Source organism: Solanum dulcamara, chromosome 4 (assembly GCF_947179165.1).
Source record: "Solanum dulcamara chromosome 4, daSolDulc1.2, whole genome shotgun sequence".
Classification (NCBI taxonomy): Eukaryota; Viridiplantae; Streptophyta; class Magnoliopsida; order Solanales; family Solanaceae; genus Solanum; species Solanum dulcamara.
The window spans coordinates 80,907,577-80,926,430 of NC_077240.1; the positions used below are offsets into that span (position 1 = coordinate 80,907,577).

The following is an 18,854-nucleotide window of genomic DNA, read 5'->3' on the forward strand; positions in this document are numbered from 1 at the left end:
CGATTATTGTTCGGTGAGTCGTTCACTATTCTAGTATTATTCATCATTAAATGTCTTAAATTTACTTTATGTTTTTGCATTACTATTCTTATATTAAGTTCACCTGCATTTGAATCGTAATAAATGATCGTTAAATATATAATAGTAATAGCTGAATTAATTACATAAAAATTTTAAAATAGAAATTAAAATTTAAATAAAAAATTATAGTTATGTAACTAGCCAAATGTTCAACATAAACAATGAACAAAAATTCACAAAACATTGGACCTATATTTATAGATTATTTTTTTTTTTGTGAATTTGTCAGAATGATAATGATACAATTAATGATACATTGTGGCCCTTTGACCATCCAACATTTATGAAATCATTAGACTTCTTTTTTTTTTTCTCTATAGATTTATTTACAAAATCCTAAAGAAAATGAATTATTTAATTTTATTTTATTTCTAGCTAAGAGAATTTTCAAGATCTGATGAATTTAGCCTATTAACTAATTTCTCAAGTGCTTCTTTCATCCACCATTGTTGACAAGCTTCATTTGCTTCCTCCACTGTCATCTGCACAAATACAATTAAATAAAATTTATTTTAATTTCACTTAAAAAAAAAAAGACTAGCTACAAAATTTACCGCTAAACTCGAAGCTTACCATTGTTTTTGATAATATATTGTTAATTCACAATTTTTATTGTTTAGCGATAGATAAAAAAATTGATTTGTCGGTAAATATTTTTTATCTTCTAGTTATGCTTCTTTACTAGTGGGAGTTTAACATCCTCTTCACGCCTAAGTTCAACTGAAGCATGGATCGAGAGTTCAAATAAAGATAAATTTGATTCTGATATCATGTTAAAATATGATATTTGAACCTAACATAACCTTAAAAATTAACTTATGAGAAGAGAATTATTCAAATTCATATAAGCAGAAAACCAATCCAATTTCCAATCGACGTGAGTCTTTCACCTACTCTAACAACATCTACCATATATTTATCTAAAAAATAAATATATAGTGTACTTTTCTGTGTCTAGTGAATCCCTTTGCCCCCACCTCACATAAGTAAGAATAAAGTATACATACACCTCACTTTTTTCTGAACCTCATAAATAGAATCTCACTGCATATATTTATTTTTATAGTGTTTTTAGCTACTTAAAAAATAAATCTTGATATTTTTCTAATAAGTTTTAAAATCTATAATATACTCACCCATGCTCTTTTTCTGAGATTTTGCTCAGGCCAAAGAGAAAGTTGTTCAGTAACAAGCAATGGAAACATGTAACCTTCATGATAGATGCCTTGACTCTTGCTCTTAAATCTCCATTTTCCTAATTCACACTGAAAAAAAAACATAGAAAACACAAAAATTGTTAAAATTTCTTCAACAAAAAGTAATTATATACATTTAGTAACTAATGTTATCCCATTTTACTTTATGTAATACCTTTTCTTATTAATTTGTTTTAAAAAAGAAATATTTTTATGTATAGAAATAATTAAACTTAAGCTTTCTAATTTATTCTTGATGAAACTTTTTTTAAACTCACATAATTAAATATTTATAATACCACATGTATCAAAATCATTAATGCTCAATCCTAATTTACATGTCCTTACTTTTCTTTAGAAAAAAATTGACTTTAAATCTTCTATTTTACCTCTAATAAGACAGGATTTTTAGACATGTAAATATTTGTGATTTATTTTACATCATTAATTCAAAAACACATTCTCTTTTTTAAACTTTTATGTATGTAATTTTATAGATGGAGTCTGAATATAATAGAACGTATGCAAATTTTACGAGGGGTTAATTATTTTCAATATATTAAAAAAAAATAGTATTTCATTTATTAAACTTTTTACCGAGTCAAATTTTATACAAACTAATTAAATATTGCAACTTGAATAAAAAAAATAAAAAAAAAATTTATAAATTTACCTGAACAATGCCAAGAACACCAGCTTCTTCAAGGGATTCACGAGAAGCTGCTTCTTCTACAGATTCATCAGTTTCCCATCCTCCCTACAAAGTAATATTTTCTCAGTTTTAATTTATATAATAATATTTTGGTTTTTTAATCTGTTCTAGTGTCCGATTATATCTTCAAAATCGTCCACACTAACAATCCACCTTTTCAAAATGCCGGTATGTCTAGATATCTTATCTGTCTCTCCAGGAAAGTGGATATCTTCGAAAAAGATTTTCATTACAATTTGTTTTTTTTCTCTCCACCGGGACCAACCCACCAACTTGGCTTCTTAAATTTAAGATGATTTATGTATCGATCTCAACGATACTATTATTCCGTGCCATTATGGAAGAAGATCTGGACAAGATATGCACCTCTTCCGGAATGAAAAAAAATCGATCTACTTTCATTTGGTATTTTGGCCTAAATTCCAAAAAGAATTTAATATATAAAATAAATACTCAAATGATTTTATATATGTACCTTGGGAAACATCATTGCATGACCCTTTTGTGAACTAACTACAAGAACCTCAAATTCACCATTTCTTGTAAATCTATATGGAATACATCTGCAAATAAATAAAATAAAATAAAAATTATTAATTTTCTATTTTTATTTTTTATTTTTTTGTGGACATAAAAAAAAATTCAAAAAATTTAAACACCTACCCAACAACAAGTCGATGACCTTTATTGTATCTCTGCAATTGTCTTCCTGTACGAGAAACCATACAAACCATTTTTTTTCCTCTCAAAAAGGGATAAAGTTTTATATTTTTATATATATAGAAAATAGACAATGGAAAAATTAAAGATGAGTGAAAAATAATGATGAGAAAAGTGATAAGAACAATAATGGAAATATAAGAGAGAAGAATTTCTGAAATTGGATTTTGTCTAAGGGCTTTAAATAGAGGAACATATGCGTAAACCCCTCCCCACCCCCACCCCCACTCCCCAACTACCTCAACCTCCCCTCCCCCAAACCCACCCACCCACTCTAAAAACCACGTCTTGACTGTGAAGTAAATCATCGCACTTATGAATTTAATCAATTAAAAGAATTAATAAATTTTCTTTTGGGAGTGATTCATCATTTTCGAACGCACTCATTATATCTGTCTTAAAATACTGATTACATTTTAAAAAAAAATAAATTATATAACTTATAATCAAATATTTCAAAATATTCTTTTAAGGAATATAACAAAAATTTATAATTTGTAATATTATTGTATAAGTTTTTAATATTTTAAATTAATTAGATTTAATTTAATCTCAAAAATTAATTAAATTAATTTTTTAAAAGCAAAACATGACAATTATTTCGATTAGTCAAGCAAAAGCATTACATGAGACAAAGAAAGTAAGTTTAAAATAATTGCCGAGCAATCTATCATAACAAGTTAAATTATATATATGATATATTTTTTTAGCTTTTTATTAGGTGTTAGGTACAATATATTGGAGGCACAATTAAATTCATATCGCGCAACACGTAATATATGGCTAATTTGAAGGTAATATTTTTAATAATAATTTTTTTTTTTTTTTTTAAATTTGAATCTAAAATCTATAATTAAGAATGAAGGGCTCCAATTATTCAAATAGAATCCATATAAATATTTATATTATCGATATATATAATTTAAATACATAGTTTATTCTAGCATAGTCTATTTTTGGATATTTGTGCGTGATATGTTAGCTAACAAAAACCGCGGATGCGTGAAAAGAGGCCACACACGTCCAACACTTTCTTATTTTTTATTTATTAAAATTACTTATGACGGTGACGCGAGAAAATTTGTCAGAACTGTCATCACCTATGGTTGATTAAGAAAAAAAATTAAAAAGAAGGGATCTGATTTTTTTCCAGTTTCTGATTCTAGTGAAAAACACGATCGCCTGCCAGTGGAAGGTGTTTTGCGTTTAGTCAATCTATGCAGAGTGAATCTATCGGTAAACTCTTTCCTTTTTGCGGACAGCCTATCAAATCGAGTCTTGAGACATTTTATCAAGCACATAATCGACCGCTTAAGACATAACCCTCATACATGAGTTTCAAACGTTTTGTCAATAGTCGATCGAGTCACAATTTTTTTTTAAAACAAAGTAATTGGTAATGTCAATATTTTTACGGTGTTAGTGTTGCTCTATTTATGTAGCACTTATTTTGAGATTTTTTTTTTTTAAAGCTAAATCGATAGTTAGTTGGGACGGAACAAGTAATAAAATAGATTGCTAATTCCTCCATTCCATTTTAACTGCTGCTTTAACTTCTTCATACCCATTAAAAAAAAATATACAAGAGATAGTTTATTAAGTTAATTTACCTTCTTTATTAGATTAATACTTTTAGAATATTGATCAATAGTAAAAAAGGACTACTTCTTTAATATTAAAGTATAGGTAAAAACAAATACCATGATCTTAAATTGACACTTATTTTGAAATAATTTATTTTAATCTAAAGTGATAGAGTAACTCTTAAGTAGTTTAAAGATTATTTGGTACGCAATTAAAATTCTCCTATAATTATAATCCTGAGATTATAATTATTGGAATTTCAAATGAGATAAAATAATTTCATATTTAATGAGATAAGATAAAATAACAGAATATAAATTTAAGACTTTATATTATATTTAATTAACGATATAAATTTATTTGGAAATATCATTAAACCTTGTTTATCCTGCTGGATTTTTATTTTATTTTTTTGGTAAATACCCTGCTGGATCTTACTAGGATGGGAGTTTTGACTTTTGACTTTATCATATTACAGGAAGGTGTGTCATTCCAAATATGAATAAAATAGTAAATGGGAAAGGGGAAGAAAATTTACTAGTAATTTGCCTACTTGTAGAGAGAACATTTTTTTTATGATGCATTAAATTTCTTGTCTCATTAACCTACGAAAAGTCAGAAATTCTTCATATTTTGATCAATATGGTGTAGCGATAGAGCTACTCTATTTTTAATCAGATGTCTTGAATTCGAGCTCTGAATATATATATAAAACAAATTTATTGGGAGCGCAATGGACCATATAGTGCGTGATTTGAATTTAGCTGGAGCTCCAATACGGATTTCAGACACCGGATGAAAATCCAAAAAAAAAAGTTTCTTTTCTCTTTTTCTTTTTCTTTTTCTTTTTTTTTTTCCTTTTTCTTCTCTGTAACATATTCTTCTCCTTTCTTTTTCTCCTAATTTTTCTAATCATGTTTACGTTAGATTAAGAAAATTAATTTACCATGAATCAATATTCCTCCATGTTTGATTTAACACATTCTTTAAATAAATAAAATTATAAGTTTACTCACTCCTAATTATTACGTGTAAGTCATCTCAGAAATTGAGAAATAAATATTGAAAATAATTTAAAGTAAATAATAAAGGTAAAATTAGCACAAAATGATAAATTATCTTTTAATTTTTTAAATTAGACAAATAAAAGGGAACATCTATTTATAATATTGTGGACATGTAAAATAAATGTATGGTGAAAGTACTATATTATTTAGTTTGTTTGGGAATAATTAACATATATCCCCTTAGATTATTCTCAAATAAATTTGACTCGTCTTTAAATAATTAAGTAAATAAAGTGAGAAAAAAACAGACTATTAAATCATAGCAATTAATACAAAAAATACAATATACTATTTCAACGTTTTGACATCGACTCATCCTTCTTGAAAGTCTTAAAAATGCATTTACAAGTAAGTTTTTAGTCATTGTCCATATCATTTGTTTACTTTTTTTTTTAATGCTTACTCAGTCATTTGACACAATTATTTTGATGTAAATGAAATTATGGAAAGTCAACCTCCACCGTCCATTTTTACAATAAGAAAATATTTATTTCTTCCGTCTATTTTTACTGGTTAATAGATGTCTTTTTTTGTTTGTTTTATTTAGAATATTAAAGAAAATTTATTATTAATATGAAATCTATTAATCCTTTTTTTTTCATAAGAAATATATTAATTTTCTAATGAGTGAGATAACATGTTATAATTAAAAATAATATAGTAAAATTATTATTTTATTGAAAAATGTGTCAAATTAAACATTAACGGTAGGAGTACATTATAGGACTTTAATGATAGTATCCTCTAAGGTTTTTAATATATATATATATATATATTTATTTTTTTATTATTATTATTTTTTTTATTTTTTTTATTTTTTTTGTTTCTAAAAATGGTCTATTTTTCTTTGAGATGCTGACAAAGATTATCTCTTACGTTTGAGTGTAGATTCAAAATAGTCTCTAATTTATATTTTAAATAATTTTGATCCTTTAAATTTATCAAAAACAATCATTTTTGGTCTCCTCCAAATACTTAATAAATTCCATCCGTTAGATTTAATGAGAACTCTGAAAAAAACTATAATGTTTGTAATTTCTGCTCTAGTATTACAACTTTTTTATGTGCACAATTTAGTGTCTAATATAATTTGTGTTGCAATTTCTAGTATTTGAGGAGAGTCTTTAATTTCTTGATGTTTATGTTGTAAACTTTTTTTTTTTATAGTTATCATCAAATTTAACAGACATTATTTATTAAATATTTGTTGGAGACGAAAAGAACTTAAAAAAACAAAACCTATTAAAGCATACTTTATAGAGTAATTTTTAGTTATCATTTTCTCCTTTTAATTTCTTCCTAGAAAATAGCTAGAATAGGGACCATTAGTACTACTAATTAATTAATTAATTAGCAATCAAAAGAATCTTTTTTGTGTTTCCTCACGAAAATAATGTGATTTGACTTTAATAATTGGACTAGATCCATTCTCCAACCGAGTGATATACATTTTGGTTAGACTTTTCCAAGTGACTAGGAATAGTGGAACATTAATGCACATGCTATGACATATACTTATTATCTAGACTAATATAATATACTAGGTTTTCGATTTAGCGACTTAGTCATAAGATGTGATCTAAGAACTATCGTTTCATTACTGATTTGAGTTATGTTGATATTAATAACAAATTGTTTGATCATGTGATATGAGCTAAGGACTAAGTGGTCATTTAATTGTTGATTACATTATGAAGGTATTACTAAAAAGATCGTTTAATTGTTGATTATATTATGAAAATATTATTGAGAGATCATTTAATTGTTGAATAGATTATGAAGGTATTATTAAGAGATCGATTGGTCATAAGATGTGATCTAAAGAGTAGGGGGTTGTTTCATTATAAGATCATGTGATCTAAGGACTACGGGGTCGTTTGATCATTGATTGTGATCTAAGGACTAAGGGGTTGTTTGATTATCTGTTAGAGTAATGCAAGTATATTACTGAAGGGTTATTTGGTTATAAGACATGCATGATCTAAGGACTTATAAGAGATTGTTTGGTTATAATTGATTAAAGTTATGCAAGCATTGCTAAGAGATCGTTTGGTCATATAGGATGTGATCTAAGGAATAAGGAGTCATTTAGTGGTTAGTTAGAGTTATAAAAATAATTACTTTAGCCAATTCTATTGTCACTTTAACAGTTTCCCCTATATTCTCGTATTTATGTCAAAGGTAAAGTCTTAATGTATCGTTTCTTTCCATATGTCACTAAAGTAGGGCCTTAGGGGTTAAGTTAAATTTCACATTACCGTGCATGAGAGGTGAAAGTTTGGGCAGATGAATTATATATAGAAAAAAAATCATATTATATATTTTTCATATACAATCAAATTTTATTATAATAGCACCACTTATAGAAACATTCAACATGTAGCTGATTTGTGAACCATGATAACTTCTTTTGGATTTGAATGAAATAGCGGACAAAAAAAACGCAAAACTTATAAAGTCTTTCTTCTCCAATTCCGATTGAATGAGGCAACCAACTGAAAATCGCGATCAACAAAACTTTTTATATAGAATTAGTGATCGTTATAAAAAGATTTGACTAGTATATAATTTATCACTTAATTAGGAATGAGTTTAGGGTCTACAAAGTATAGCAAGTAACGTCCAAGAAATTTCCCCAAAAAACTTTTGTTAATCTTTTTCTCATAGTAATATAATTACAGAAGAAGCATAATAATTAGTCCACTGCACGTGCACTTGAAAACTAGGGAAAGTTCAGCCCACCATATATTTTTACCAAAGAATAGATTTTACTAATATTGATTAGGAAGAAGCAACCATCATGGAATGTGGTAGGTTACTTGGAATTCTTCGTTTAATCAGAGATTTTGAATTCTAATTTTAAGAATAGCTAAAGAATTTTTTAGACTTTGGTAGGAAGTGCAAAATCTCCGATTCATATAACGGTATTAGACTGAACACAGAGTTTAAAAAAAGAAGAAGAGGAAGACATGTTAAAATGTAGTCTAAATTAAAACAAGTTATTGACATTTATGGGATTATAAATCATCTTATTTAAGACCGAACGAGAAATTTAAAGTTAAATTATTTCTATATAAGAAAGTATGACATTCTTTTTTTAGACAGATTAAAAAAAATATCCATCACATAAATTGAAAACAAATGGAAGTCTTATTTTTCTCTAGTACTAGGGTTAACTAGCAAAGATGTGGCACAATTATTGAAATTCATCCGCTTTTAATCAGATGTCTCAGATTTGAACTTTACAAATAAAAAACTTCTTGATAAGAAGAGTTTATTACCCTCTAAGTAAGCCTATCCAGCATGAATCTAAAATTAGTCGGATCAATAAATTTCAAGCCCAGATAATTATTAAAAAGATGAGGAGGAAAAGAGGACTTGGCCTATAACCAAGTTGTCCCAAAGTAGTGTTTGGCAATAGAAAGATTGAAGAGTCTTGGCTCATAATAGAAAGAGGATAGCAATAATTAATGGTAACTCGAAATTGAATGGATCAAATTAATTAATTTGCAGTCTTTGTTCATGCATTATTGGATGTAGGACAACCTTCTTATTTGATCGCATATAGAAAAATAATTCAGAATATTGAATATGAATTCTGAATAAATTATTTATATATATTAAGTAATTTTTTAAATATATATATATATATAAAATTTTAACTAAAATTATTAAATTTTGTCGAATTCGAAATCTGTTTGATGATTTATATGGCTAATTGAACGAGTTGGTAATTTTAGCTTCCGCATAGATCACCACAATTAAGCGATTTTTTACATCAGTATAATTTAGACGATTTAATCTTTTTAGTATAAGCAATTGTACTATAGGTTGAACAACGATTTTTAGTTTCTCAATATATATTTTAGTACATATAGTAAGCTGTGTTATCTTTTATATAGCCTAAGAAAATAAACCATTGTTAGTGTATAGACATTAAACTGATCTAAAACTTAATAACATGCTAACATGCAAATATGCATGCCCTTACAGAAAACGAATAGAGTGGAAATTACTTCTTTATATATTCTAGAATTAATTAAAGGAATGCAAACAATCTGAGATTCTGGTGGAGTGGTAATTTGTATTTCTCCACCTTTAATTAAATATTTTGACTTTAAATATTAAAATTAGAATCATCTTTGATAAAAAACACTTGAAACTTATGATGATTTTAGTACGAAAGATCTATTCAAAGTACGAAGTATTTTTTCGCAGGCGACTTAATTAATTCCCTCAAGAATAGGAGATAATAATAGAGTATTGAATTTTTCAGAGAGTACTCCACTAAAAGCTGTTAAAACATGTTCAATCAATCGTCAATCTCCAATTCAAAGCTGATAAATATACTTTTAATATAGATTTAAATTAATCAAACCCTAAAACAATTATCAGACCACCAAATTTGTTTTGTCCTGTCATGTACGTTTAATATCCAAGACTAGATGACTAGTCATGATCACTCATGACTCAATATTTGTTGATATATATATATATATATATATATATATGGGGAAAGCATCTCAAAATTGAATTATTCAAATATATAATTATATTACCATGAATGGTTCTTTGTTACATTATCCAAAGTTGATGTCCTCTTCATTTTTCTCAGTACGTATCTTTTCAGTCGAATTATTCCATACGTTTCAATTTATGTGATTCTATATATATTTTCAATCCTTTAGAAAAGAATGATTTTTAAAAAATAAAAATAAAAATTAGAATCATTATTTTATCCTTAGTGATAAACTTTAATAATCTCACAAATTTTAAAGTTTACAACCACAAAAATATTAAGATCACAATTATTTTTTAAAAAATTATATCTTAAATTTCGTGTTCAATCAAATATGCTTACATAAATTAAACAAAAAGAATAAACAAAATAATGCAATGTAATAACTTTCAAAGAAACTACATAAGTAGGAGCAATGTGGCACTAACATGGTTGTAGTGTAGTGATGGATCTGCTCATCATTAATTAGAGATTTTGGGTTCGAGCCCTGAATATGAAGAATATGTTGTTGGGATCGCCACCCTCAAATGGCCCTGCAGCACGCAATCCAAATTTAGTTGAGGCTCCAATACGAATTCTGAAGACCGGACGGAAAAAAGAAAAAAAGAGCAGTATGGCAAGATTGACTAACACAATAAGTTAAATAATAATTTCAACTCTCAAGTGGAGATTTTAGGTATGAGTTTAAATTCTACCAACTAAAAGTGTATATATTGTATAGATTTTTGAACTTGATAGTTAAGTTTATCTATAACAATAAATAACTCAACATGGTAAATCATAATAAGCAAATAGAAAATATCTTATTTATAGGAGGGTAAATTGCAGTAATATAATATTAAATATATTTAAACTGTCGATTTATATAACTTAAATTGATAGCACTGATTAATTTACCTATCTACTAACTAGTGGATTGTCTCTTTGCTACATAATGCTAGAAATGATTTTATTAATAATATGTGAAGTACTTTATCCCTTATTTATGTGGACTCTTCTATATATTGTGATAATAGTCTTCCTAGAGTTTGCATTATTGAATCTTTTTTAACAATTTCTCAATTGTAATGAACATAAATGTACTTTTTTGATTTAGACATTTCAAGCCTTTATATTCCCTATCATTTTTGAAATATTCCATTGTTATAATAGTCTTTTGAGTTTACATTATTGAATTGAGTCAACATCAACAAGTTGATTCTTTCCTTCAAATGACTTTATGTTTTATTAGTTCCCCTCTTTCCCTTTCATTTAAAATAAATAAATATTATTCACGAAAAATATTCTTCTTCATATCAAAACACATCCTTAGTAATAAAATTTCTTCGTCGCTAATTGTTTTTTTATGATAGCAAATAAGCACAAAAAAAGTGACATCAAGTAGATGAGAACAACATACTTGGACCACGTTATAAAAAAAGGCCAACATGTCTACGTCTATCTTACGACTATTTGTCTACTTTAAAATAAAAAAGGACCAAGTACACTTATAAAATTCGGTTATGGATTTAAGTGTTATATCACATATATTTATGTCATAATAAATTACTTTTAATATAATCTTTTGAAGTGTAGCCCTTTCAGAAAGTAATGAGTCTCACATATGCACGTGAGCTGAATGATGTTGTTAGTAGGTGCACAAGAGTACTTTTGCGCCATAATTATCTCCTTCTTATAACTAGGTTTTACGGATTGATATTTGTTGCTTCATCTAAGTGAAAAAATCGGATCGCCATAAAAAAAAAATCTCATATATATTATATGTAGCAAAGTATGAACATGGGTTTAATTATTCTTATTGTCTTCCTAATGATATGCATAGAATAAAATCATATGATTTAAATATATTTAACTTAAAAGATGAAATGATTCAAAAAATTTCTTTTTATGCTTATCATAGTTATATTTAAACTAAGACATAGTAGAAAAAAAGAGTAATATTGTGATCATGACTTATCAAGAATTGACAAGAGTATATATTTATAAAAGAGTTCAAAATTCTGACTTTTTATACTATCGTTATTTATTTATTTTTGGTTGTTTTGTTAGGAAGGGAAAGAACCCAAACAACAAAAAGATAAAGCATACATCAGTGCATGCGTAATACTAATAAATTAAACACTAGTTACTTCTTTTAAGCATTATAAATGTGTGGCCTTAATATTGATTGTTTATGATCTTTTAAAACTAATTAACATTTAATTAAAGATTAAATATATATAACCAGAAAAAATATATAGTTTAATTATACAGTCTATGCAATTATTCAATTATCAATATGGAATTTTGTTCGCACAATCAATAATCTACCTATCGAATTAAGTTCAATCAACGTGGGGCCAAGCACGATATCCATGGGCCTCTCCCTTAGCTCGAACTAAGTTCAACATGTCATATTATCACGATTCACGAATCAATTTTCGAGATTCACCCCTATGACCATCGAAACCCAAAGTTAGTTTTTTCATTGTGCACATATATATGTCTTCTAGCTACTTTTGGGATGTTAAAGGTAATAAACCGATGAGTCCCATGTCGTCACTCTGCGATCTCCATACTTAGCTCATCAAACTATTGGTTCTGATACCAGCAAGAGTGGAGCCTGTACAAATTGTTCAGCCGAATTCGGTAATTTTAATTCAAATTTTATTTTATTTGTCTTAAGAAATTTAGTAACATATGTGTACAAATTGTTAATTTAGAACCTAGTATTTAAAAGGAATAGAATCTCGAACTAACTGATGATAATAAGTTTTAAATTCTGATTCCACGTCTAAATACCAATTGTCGAGATAAACTAACTCAAAGATACTCTTAACATGGTGTAATAATGCCGCCTTTTAACAAATCCCATACAATTTTTTCAAAAAGACTTTATACACCACAAAGAGTAAATTTATACATTATATGTATAGCTTTTCAATCCTTTGAACAAATACAATATTGTACTTTGTTTCTATTTGAATTACGCAAACCCTCATTTTTTAACAAAATGCAAAACTAGCTTCTACCATTTGAAGTCTGAAAGATACCATTTTAAATAAGGATAAACATGAGACTATGCTTAATTAAGCTATCATGCAAATCGAAGGAATATTATGGATAAACGACCAATGCTTAGTTAAGAGTAGATTGTCTATATCATACCCATCTTGGACTACAATCCCTCCGTGGATCCTGCATGAACGAAGGATATTTCTACACCGAGCGACTCCTTTTTGTTGGGGTGGGTGGGGTTAGGGGCAGGTTTCGAGCAGGAGAAGTTTATTCAGCTTGGACATATCCCCTACGAATAATACACTTCAAATTAAAGTGACAATATATCACTTAAAACATGTGAAGGAAAAATAGTTGAATCAAAATTGCGTTAGAGTAAGTTGCCTACATACTCTTTGTAATCATCAAAATTTGTGAAGGTAAACTGAACAAGACCTCCTAAAAGAAGTTTAAATCTATCTAAGATGATGTCCACAAGCCTTGGTGAATAGAGTCACCCAGTAGTTCTACTGATGGGAGGTAGCAGGAACCCCGTAGAATTATTTGAGATGCGCACAAGCTAGCTCGGGCACTACAGTAATCATAATGCAAAAGGATGATGTCCACAAGTACATTAATTACTTGGCAAGGAGTAACTTTACCCTTTTGCTAAGATCCCTCATAACAGCAACAATGAGGGACTTCTTCTGTATTCTGAACTGGAGAGCCAACTCAGTAGTAGGTGAAACATTCTGCTTCAGCAACGACTCGTCCTCCATGATTTTCGTTGGGAAGTGTCCGAGAGCAATTACACACAAAGCCACAACGGTGCGAAGAGCGGATACTTCAGTTGATATTCCAAGAGGGGCTTCGACTGTCAATGATTTGAGCGTCACCAAGTCGTGCTGCTTCACTGCTTCTTCATCGTTTGATAGGACAATTCTCAAGGCTGCTAATAATCGGCCCTCTACCAGCTCTCCACCTCCTAGAGTCACCTTTAAGATAAATCCAGCAAAAAAAATCAGTTCGACACCAGAAATTAATAGTATACATAGATTTAAGACCGAGCTCATCATTATGATTCGGTAGATTTATTTTTTATTGCATATCAAATATATTTGTATAGTTCTAATGTCCCTTGAACTTTGATTATCACACTATATTTGTTGTAGAACTGTTCCATTCTTTTCTTCCAGAATGCTTTGTCATGCTTTTATAGTATTTTGCGATGATTTCTTGCTTTCGTTATTTTTTTCGATATGCTTTGATATGTTTTTCCTTGAGCCGAGGGTCTATCGAAAACACTTCTCTATCTCCCAAGGTAGGGGTAAGATCTGCGTACACTCCATAATCCCCACACCTCACTTGTGGGATTACACTGGGTATGTTGTTGTTTGAAGTATATTTGTATAGTTTCACAAAAACAATGGTGAACTTCACAGAGTAGGATGAAAATAGATGGGAAGGAAAAGCTCGAACCTTCAGATCAAAGTTTGGTCCGTCTAGATTTAAATGCGATAAAATCTGCCGCTGCCATGGGGATGGTGAAGAAAAGTTTGGTGATGAAATCCCTGCAGCCATACTGGCAGCATCAAGCAGAGCAGCGTCATATTTAAGTTCGATGCAGTCGTAGGGGTTTGATGGAATGACGAATCCATAGTCCAGAAGAAAAAGATCACTACTTAAACAGCCGTAGTTGAGTAGCAACGGATCATTTTGTTTTATCTCCCTTCCTGCAACCACCTGTTAAGGAAAAAAAAAAAGGCAAAGCTAACAACATCAACCAAAATACGAGATATACATGAACATTGAAAAGAACACAGGCAGTTAAATACCTTTACAAGCATATTTCTATTGGAGTTCTCTTCTTCCTGTACAATTTCAGCATTTGGATCAAAGCTGTGGTTGCACATATCAATAAGTGGAAGCATCATAGGAACATTACTGCGGGTGCCATCAGGACGTTTACCGCCATACAGCCGGAATGCTCGAGATGAAACAGCTGACATAGCCCATCCTAGAGCAGATGAATCCACATCTTGGCCACCAAAAGGATGATCATCAGGTTTAATATTCTCAAGTTCATGCTTCAGAATTTTCTCAAATTCCAGTAGAAACCGGCATCTTTTATTCACCTGGCAAATGAAAATGTTAACGAGTTTCCAGATCAGGTCAACATATCAACATATAGCACTTACATCTTAATTCAAAATAATTTTAGTCTCTGCTCAGGCTTGAAAGCATGGTAGCTGTAACAATCTGGAAAGTATCAGTTTAATTTGAGGTTTCTTTACTAACATTTTTATGCCCTGGTCATACGGAAACAAATCTGGAATTTTTTTTTTGCTTCAAATGAAGTTACATGAAAATAGAAGCCCAAGGCCTGGGAGACTGCTAATATTATTTCTTTTTGGAAAAACATATTTTCAGCATATCCCCGCAATACCTGATAAAGAAGAGGGGCATACTGCAAGTTCTTTATATCCTCTCCAGGAAAGAAAATCGGCACTGTGTAAGTCTCTGGGAGATTGCTGACGTATGGCCACCAGAACGAACCTTTCCTTGCTCTCTCTTGCAGAAGCTTCAAACCCAATTTCATAGCCCACAGCTCCTCTGCCAAATGCTCCAAGTTTCCAGTTTACTCCTTTTATTAAATACTCAAAAGCCTAATTTATAAAAAATTAGTTACCAATCTATACTGAGAGTCTCAGACAGAATCACTTTTCCTAATAGAGATCAGAAAGGAATTTCAATGGTATAGCATTTAGCCACCTAATTCGAGAAAGAGACTAATTTTATTGAAAAGCAACAGAAACAGAACAACAAGAGTAAAAGGTAAAGAGCAATTTGCTATCTAGATAGGCAAGCAACAACAGTACAAACTGCTGGAAACCAGCAAACAGAACATTGAGTTTTCTCTCCGTCTTTTTACTCTGACAAGATTAGAAAGTCTAACAAAATTATTTGCATAAATAAGAATATATCATTTGTATAAGGTATTATAAATGTTAGCACACAATCCAACACCATACAATAACCAATTACAGTCATATATATATCTGAATTGGATGCGACAGTAAGCATATTCATTTTGCTAATACTAGCTTCACTGATCAGTAGAACGATCATGGGAGGTTAGGGCAAGGGACAACATCCCCCATGGGACATGATATCTCACATTAACATGTCAAAAATATGACATATATTGTACTTTCTTTTCTCACTATCATGATTGTCATTGCTTTCTAGTGTATATTTCATCATAGTCCTCTTCTCGTTCAGATGAATTTACTTTCCTACGATTGTAACATTTCACGCTCCTAATGATTTAGTAAAGAAGCAAAAACAGTATTCCTCCTATTTCTTAACTAGCTCGAGGTTCCACCATGCATCTATATATCTTACAAATAAGCCTCCCCACTACAACATAGTACTTCATTTACTCCACCAAATGTCATCGCCAAAGTCAGCAGAATTAATATTCAAATATCCCCATGTCAGATACTCAACTCATTCAGATGTACAATGCGCAACACGAACCAACCATAGTTAATCAACTAATCAAAGAATCTACAACGGGACCTATCCGTTTTTTCTCTAGTAGAGAAAGGCAAACCTTTGATTTCACCTATGTGAGCTTCACAAGGCATACTCCGTCCCTAGCCTGGATAAAGTATGATAGTTGGGGTCAGCTATAAAATAGTCTAATTATCATGAAACTTCCTATAATATTGGACTGGACAGTGGGGAATGGATACAAAGGAGTATATAGTGAACCCCAACTAGTTTTTTGTTAATGTGATTAATAAAAATGAAAACTCTTTTTTGATGGTGGTGTCCCAGCCAGCTTGCGCTCGTACCTCAACTAGTTCCACCGGATACCTGCTACCTCCCACCAGCCTAGGTACCAGATAACTCTACCACCAAGACTTAGGTAGATAGGGAAAAAATCACCTACTACTTTTTTTAAACCTCTGCTGGAGTTTGAACCCGAGCGCTCATATTTTCCCAACTCCATTGACCACTAGTTCACACCCTTAGGAGAACTACATGCTTTCAGTAAACTAAGAGTTGTGGTGGTTCACATTTTCACATTCAGCTTGAACATTTTAAGAACAATCTAATTTATCGTTAAAACCTATGAAAAATTGGAAACTCAACCTAAACAAAGCTTAATGGATACAAAAGATCATATAGAGTCGACCTCAACTTGTGTTGGCTAACACTATACAATTTTTATTTGATAATTGTACTGTCTGAGTCAGCTTGTCCGCACCTCAACTAATTTTTCTGAATACTTGATACCTCCCACCAACACAAATACCAATGGGAAGAATCCCTCCACTGAGACCTCAGCCTACCTCATCGACCCTTAATCCACACAAATGGTGTTGTTCATACTTCACATTCCGCTAGTATCCAAATCCAGAGTTTTGGTGGCTAGCACTACACATTTTTTATTTGATAATTGTTCTGTCTGAGTCACATTGCACGCACCTCAACTAATTTTCCCGAATACAACCAACACAGGTACTGATGGGAAGAAACCCTCTGCTCAGACCTCACGGTTCTCAATCTACCTCATCGACCCTGAGTCACACCAATGGTACAGTTCATACTTCACATTCAGCTTGATAAAATTAAAAGAACAATCTAATTATCGTTAAAACCTGTGGAAACTCAGCTTGAACAAAGTTAAATCGAGATAACAAAAAGAGGCATAAAAAAGAAAGAAAAACCCCTTACCAGGAACATGCTGAGCTAATTTAATCAAAGCACAATGTGAATTTTCTGGTTCTGAAGAAGACGCACCAAATTTGAGGGGAATATGTTGAGGTAGGGCAATAAGATCAGACCCTTTTGGGATATCTTCAGAAGCAACTAAACCAAGGCCAAAGGTATCACCTTGTGCTATTTTTATGGATTTGTGAACAAACCCACCTTCAGTTTTCACCCATTTGATGAGGTCCGGTGGTTGTGGCACTAGACGTGATGGGTAAGCGGCGGCGACGGCGGCGACGGTGCAAGTAAGGGGGCGGACGTGTGTTAGGGAGTTAGCCATTAACATCATTTTGCTTGACATTTTTGCTGTTTGAGTGAAAAAAAATAAGAGCAGAAAGAGTGGAGAAAGATTTTTCTATGGAAGATATTTGTTGTTTTTTTAATGAGTCTTGTGATTAATTTAGATCTGATTAAAAAAGTAACATCATTTATTAAGCGGATATTTAGTTTTAGTTTCCTTTTCTGGCTTGATGTTGGGAAATATATTATGATCGTTCTTTCGTGTTTTATTTGTTTCTCGTTTTCATCTATATTTTCTTCTTGGAATTATATCTGTTAATAATTTTTTACTCTAGTATTCAGGAAAAAAAATGAACTTAAAAGGATGATAATGTCCTGAAGTTTTTAAATTGAAAAAAAACTGAAACTCGTGAAAGTAGTTTAAAGTATTGAATTAAAAATTTGAACTTCATAACACAACATTTTGAAGTTTTAAATTAAAAAGTTGAGCTTTAAGACACAACGTCTTTGAAGTTTTGAACTGAAAAATTGAGCTTCAGACCACATTGTATTGAAGTTTGAGGAAGTGAAGACTGAAGAGGAGGAAAATCAATATCTATCCGTCTTTATGTTGTGTTAAACATCATATAATTTGTAAGAACTGGCTAAAACTTAAATAAAGACCCTAAATTGGCTACTTGAGGCATTACACAAAATGAAAAACATGTCTGCAGAAAATGAAGGCCCAATTAATGTTCTTCTTTGTGCATAGAGTGGTTCTCAATAAATGAAGCAAGATTTGGAGTTTTGTTTTTTTATTAGTTTTTATCCGTGTTTGATATCTGCTTTGAAATTCGATTAATTTGAATTCACATTGAAAAATTTTATATAGAGGGTAAAGCACTTTATTGCCTACCATTTCAGGCTCAAACTCGAGACTTATTATTAAGAATGGAAGAGTACTTATTATAACCTTTGGTGATAGCAAACATTGTATT

General features: G+C 30.2%; 2 protein-coding genes across 2 annotated transcripts; both read right to left on the reverse strand.

Moving 5' to 3' along the window:
- Positions 1 to 289: 289 nt before the first annotated feature.
- Positions 290 to 2,836, reverse strand: LOC129885200 (nudix hydrolase 18, mitochondrial-like). The gene is made up of 5 exons (XM_055959398.1): positions 2,653 to 2,836; positions 2,465 to 2,552; positions 1,951 to 2,034; positions 1,218 to 1,346; positions 290 to 563 (listed from the first exon to the last, which is right to left on the reverse strand). Exons 1-5 carry the CDS (start codon positions 2,721 to 2,723, stop codon positions 453 to 455), a joined length of 483 nt encoding a protein of 160 aa, XP_055815373.1. The 5' UTR covers positions 2,724 to 2,836; the 3' UTR covers positions 290 to 452.
- Positions 2,837 to 13,303: 10,467 nt separating this feature from the next.
- On the reverse strand, positions 13,304 to 18,094 carry LOC129887881 (uncharacterized). The gene is made up of 5 exons (XM_055963113.1): positions 17,602 to 18,094; positions 15,302 to 15,468; positions 14,691 to 14,990; positions 14,335 to 14,598; positions 13,304 to 13,850 (listed from the first exon to the last, which is right to left on the reverse strand). The coding sequence occupies exons 1-5, from the start codon at positions 17,936 to 17,938 to the stop codon at positions 13,494 to 13,496; spliced, it is 1,425 nt and encodes a 474-aa protein (XP_055819088.1). The 5' UTR covers positions 17,939 to 18,094; the 3' UTR covers positions 13,304 to 13,493.
- Positions 18,095 to 18,854: the final 760 nt, after the last annotated feature.

Coding starts and splice junctions, on each gene's coding strand:
- LOC129885200 (XM_055959398.1), bottom strand. CDS start 2,723: ATGGTTTGTATGGTTTCTCGTACAGGAAGACAATTGCAGAGATACAAT. Junction 2,035..2,464: donor ATGCAATGATGTTTCCCAAG/GTACATATATAA, acceptor ATTACTTTGTAG/GGAGGATGGGAAACTGATGA. Junction 1,347..1,950: donor GTGTTCTTGGCATTGTTCAG/GTAAATTTATAA, acceptor TTTTTTTTTCAG/TGTGAATTAGGAAAATGGAG.
- LOC129887881 (XM_055963113.1), bottom strand. CDS start 17,938: ATGTCAAGCAAAATGATGTTAATGGCTAACTCCCTAACACACGTCCGC. Junction 14,991..15,301: donor ATGCCCCTCTTCTTTATCAG/GTATTGCGGGGA, acceptor TTCATTTGCCAG/GTGAATAAAAGATGCCGGTT. Junction 14,599..14,690: donor ATAGAAATATGCTTGTAAAG/GTATTTAACTGC, acceptor TTTCCTTAACAG/GTGGTTGCAGGAAGGGAGAT.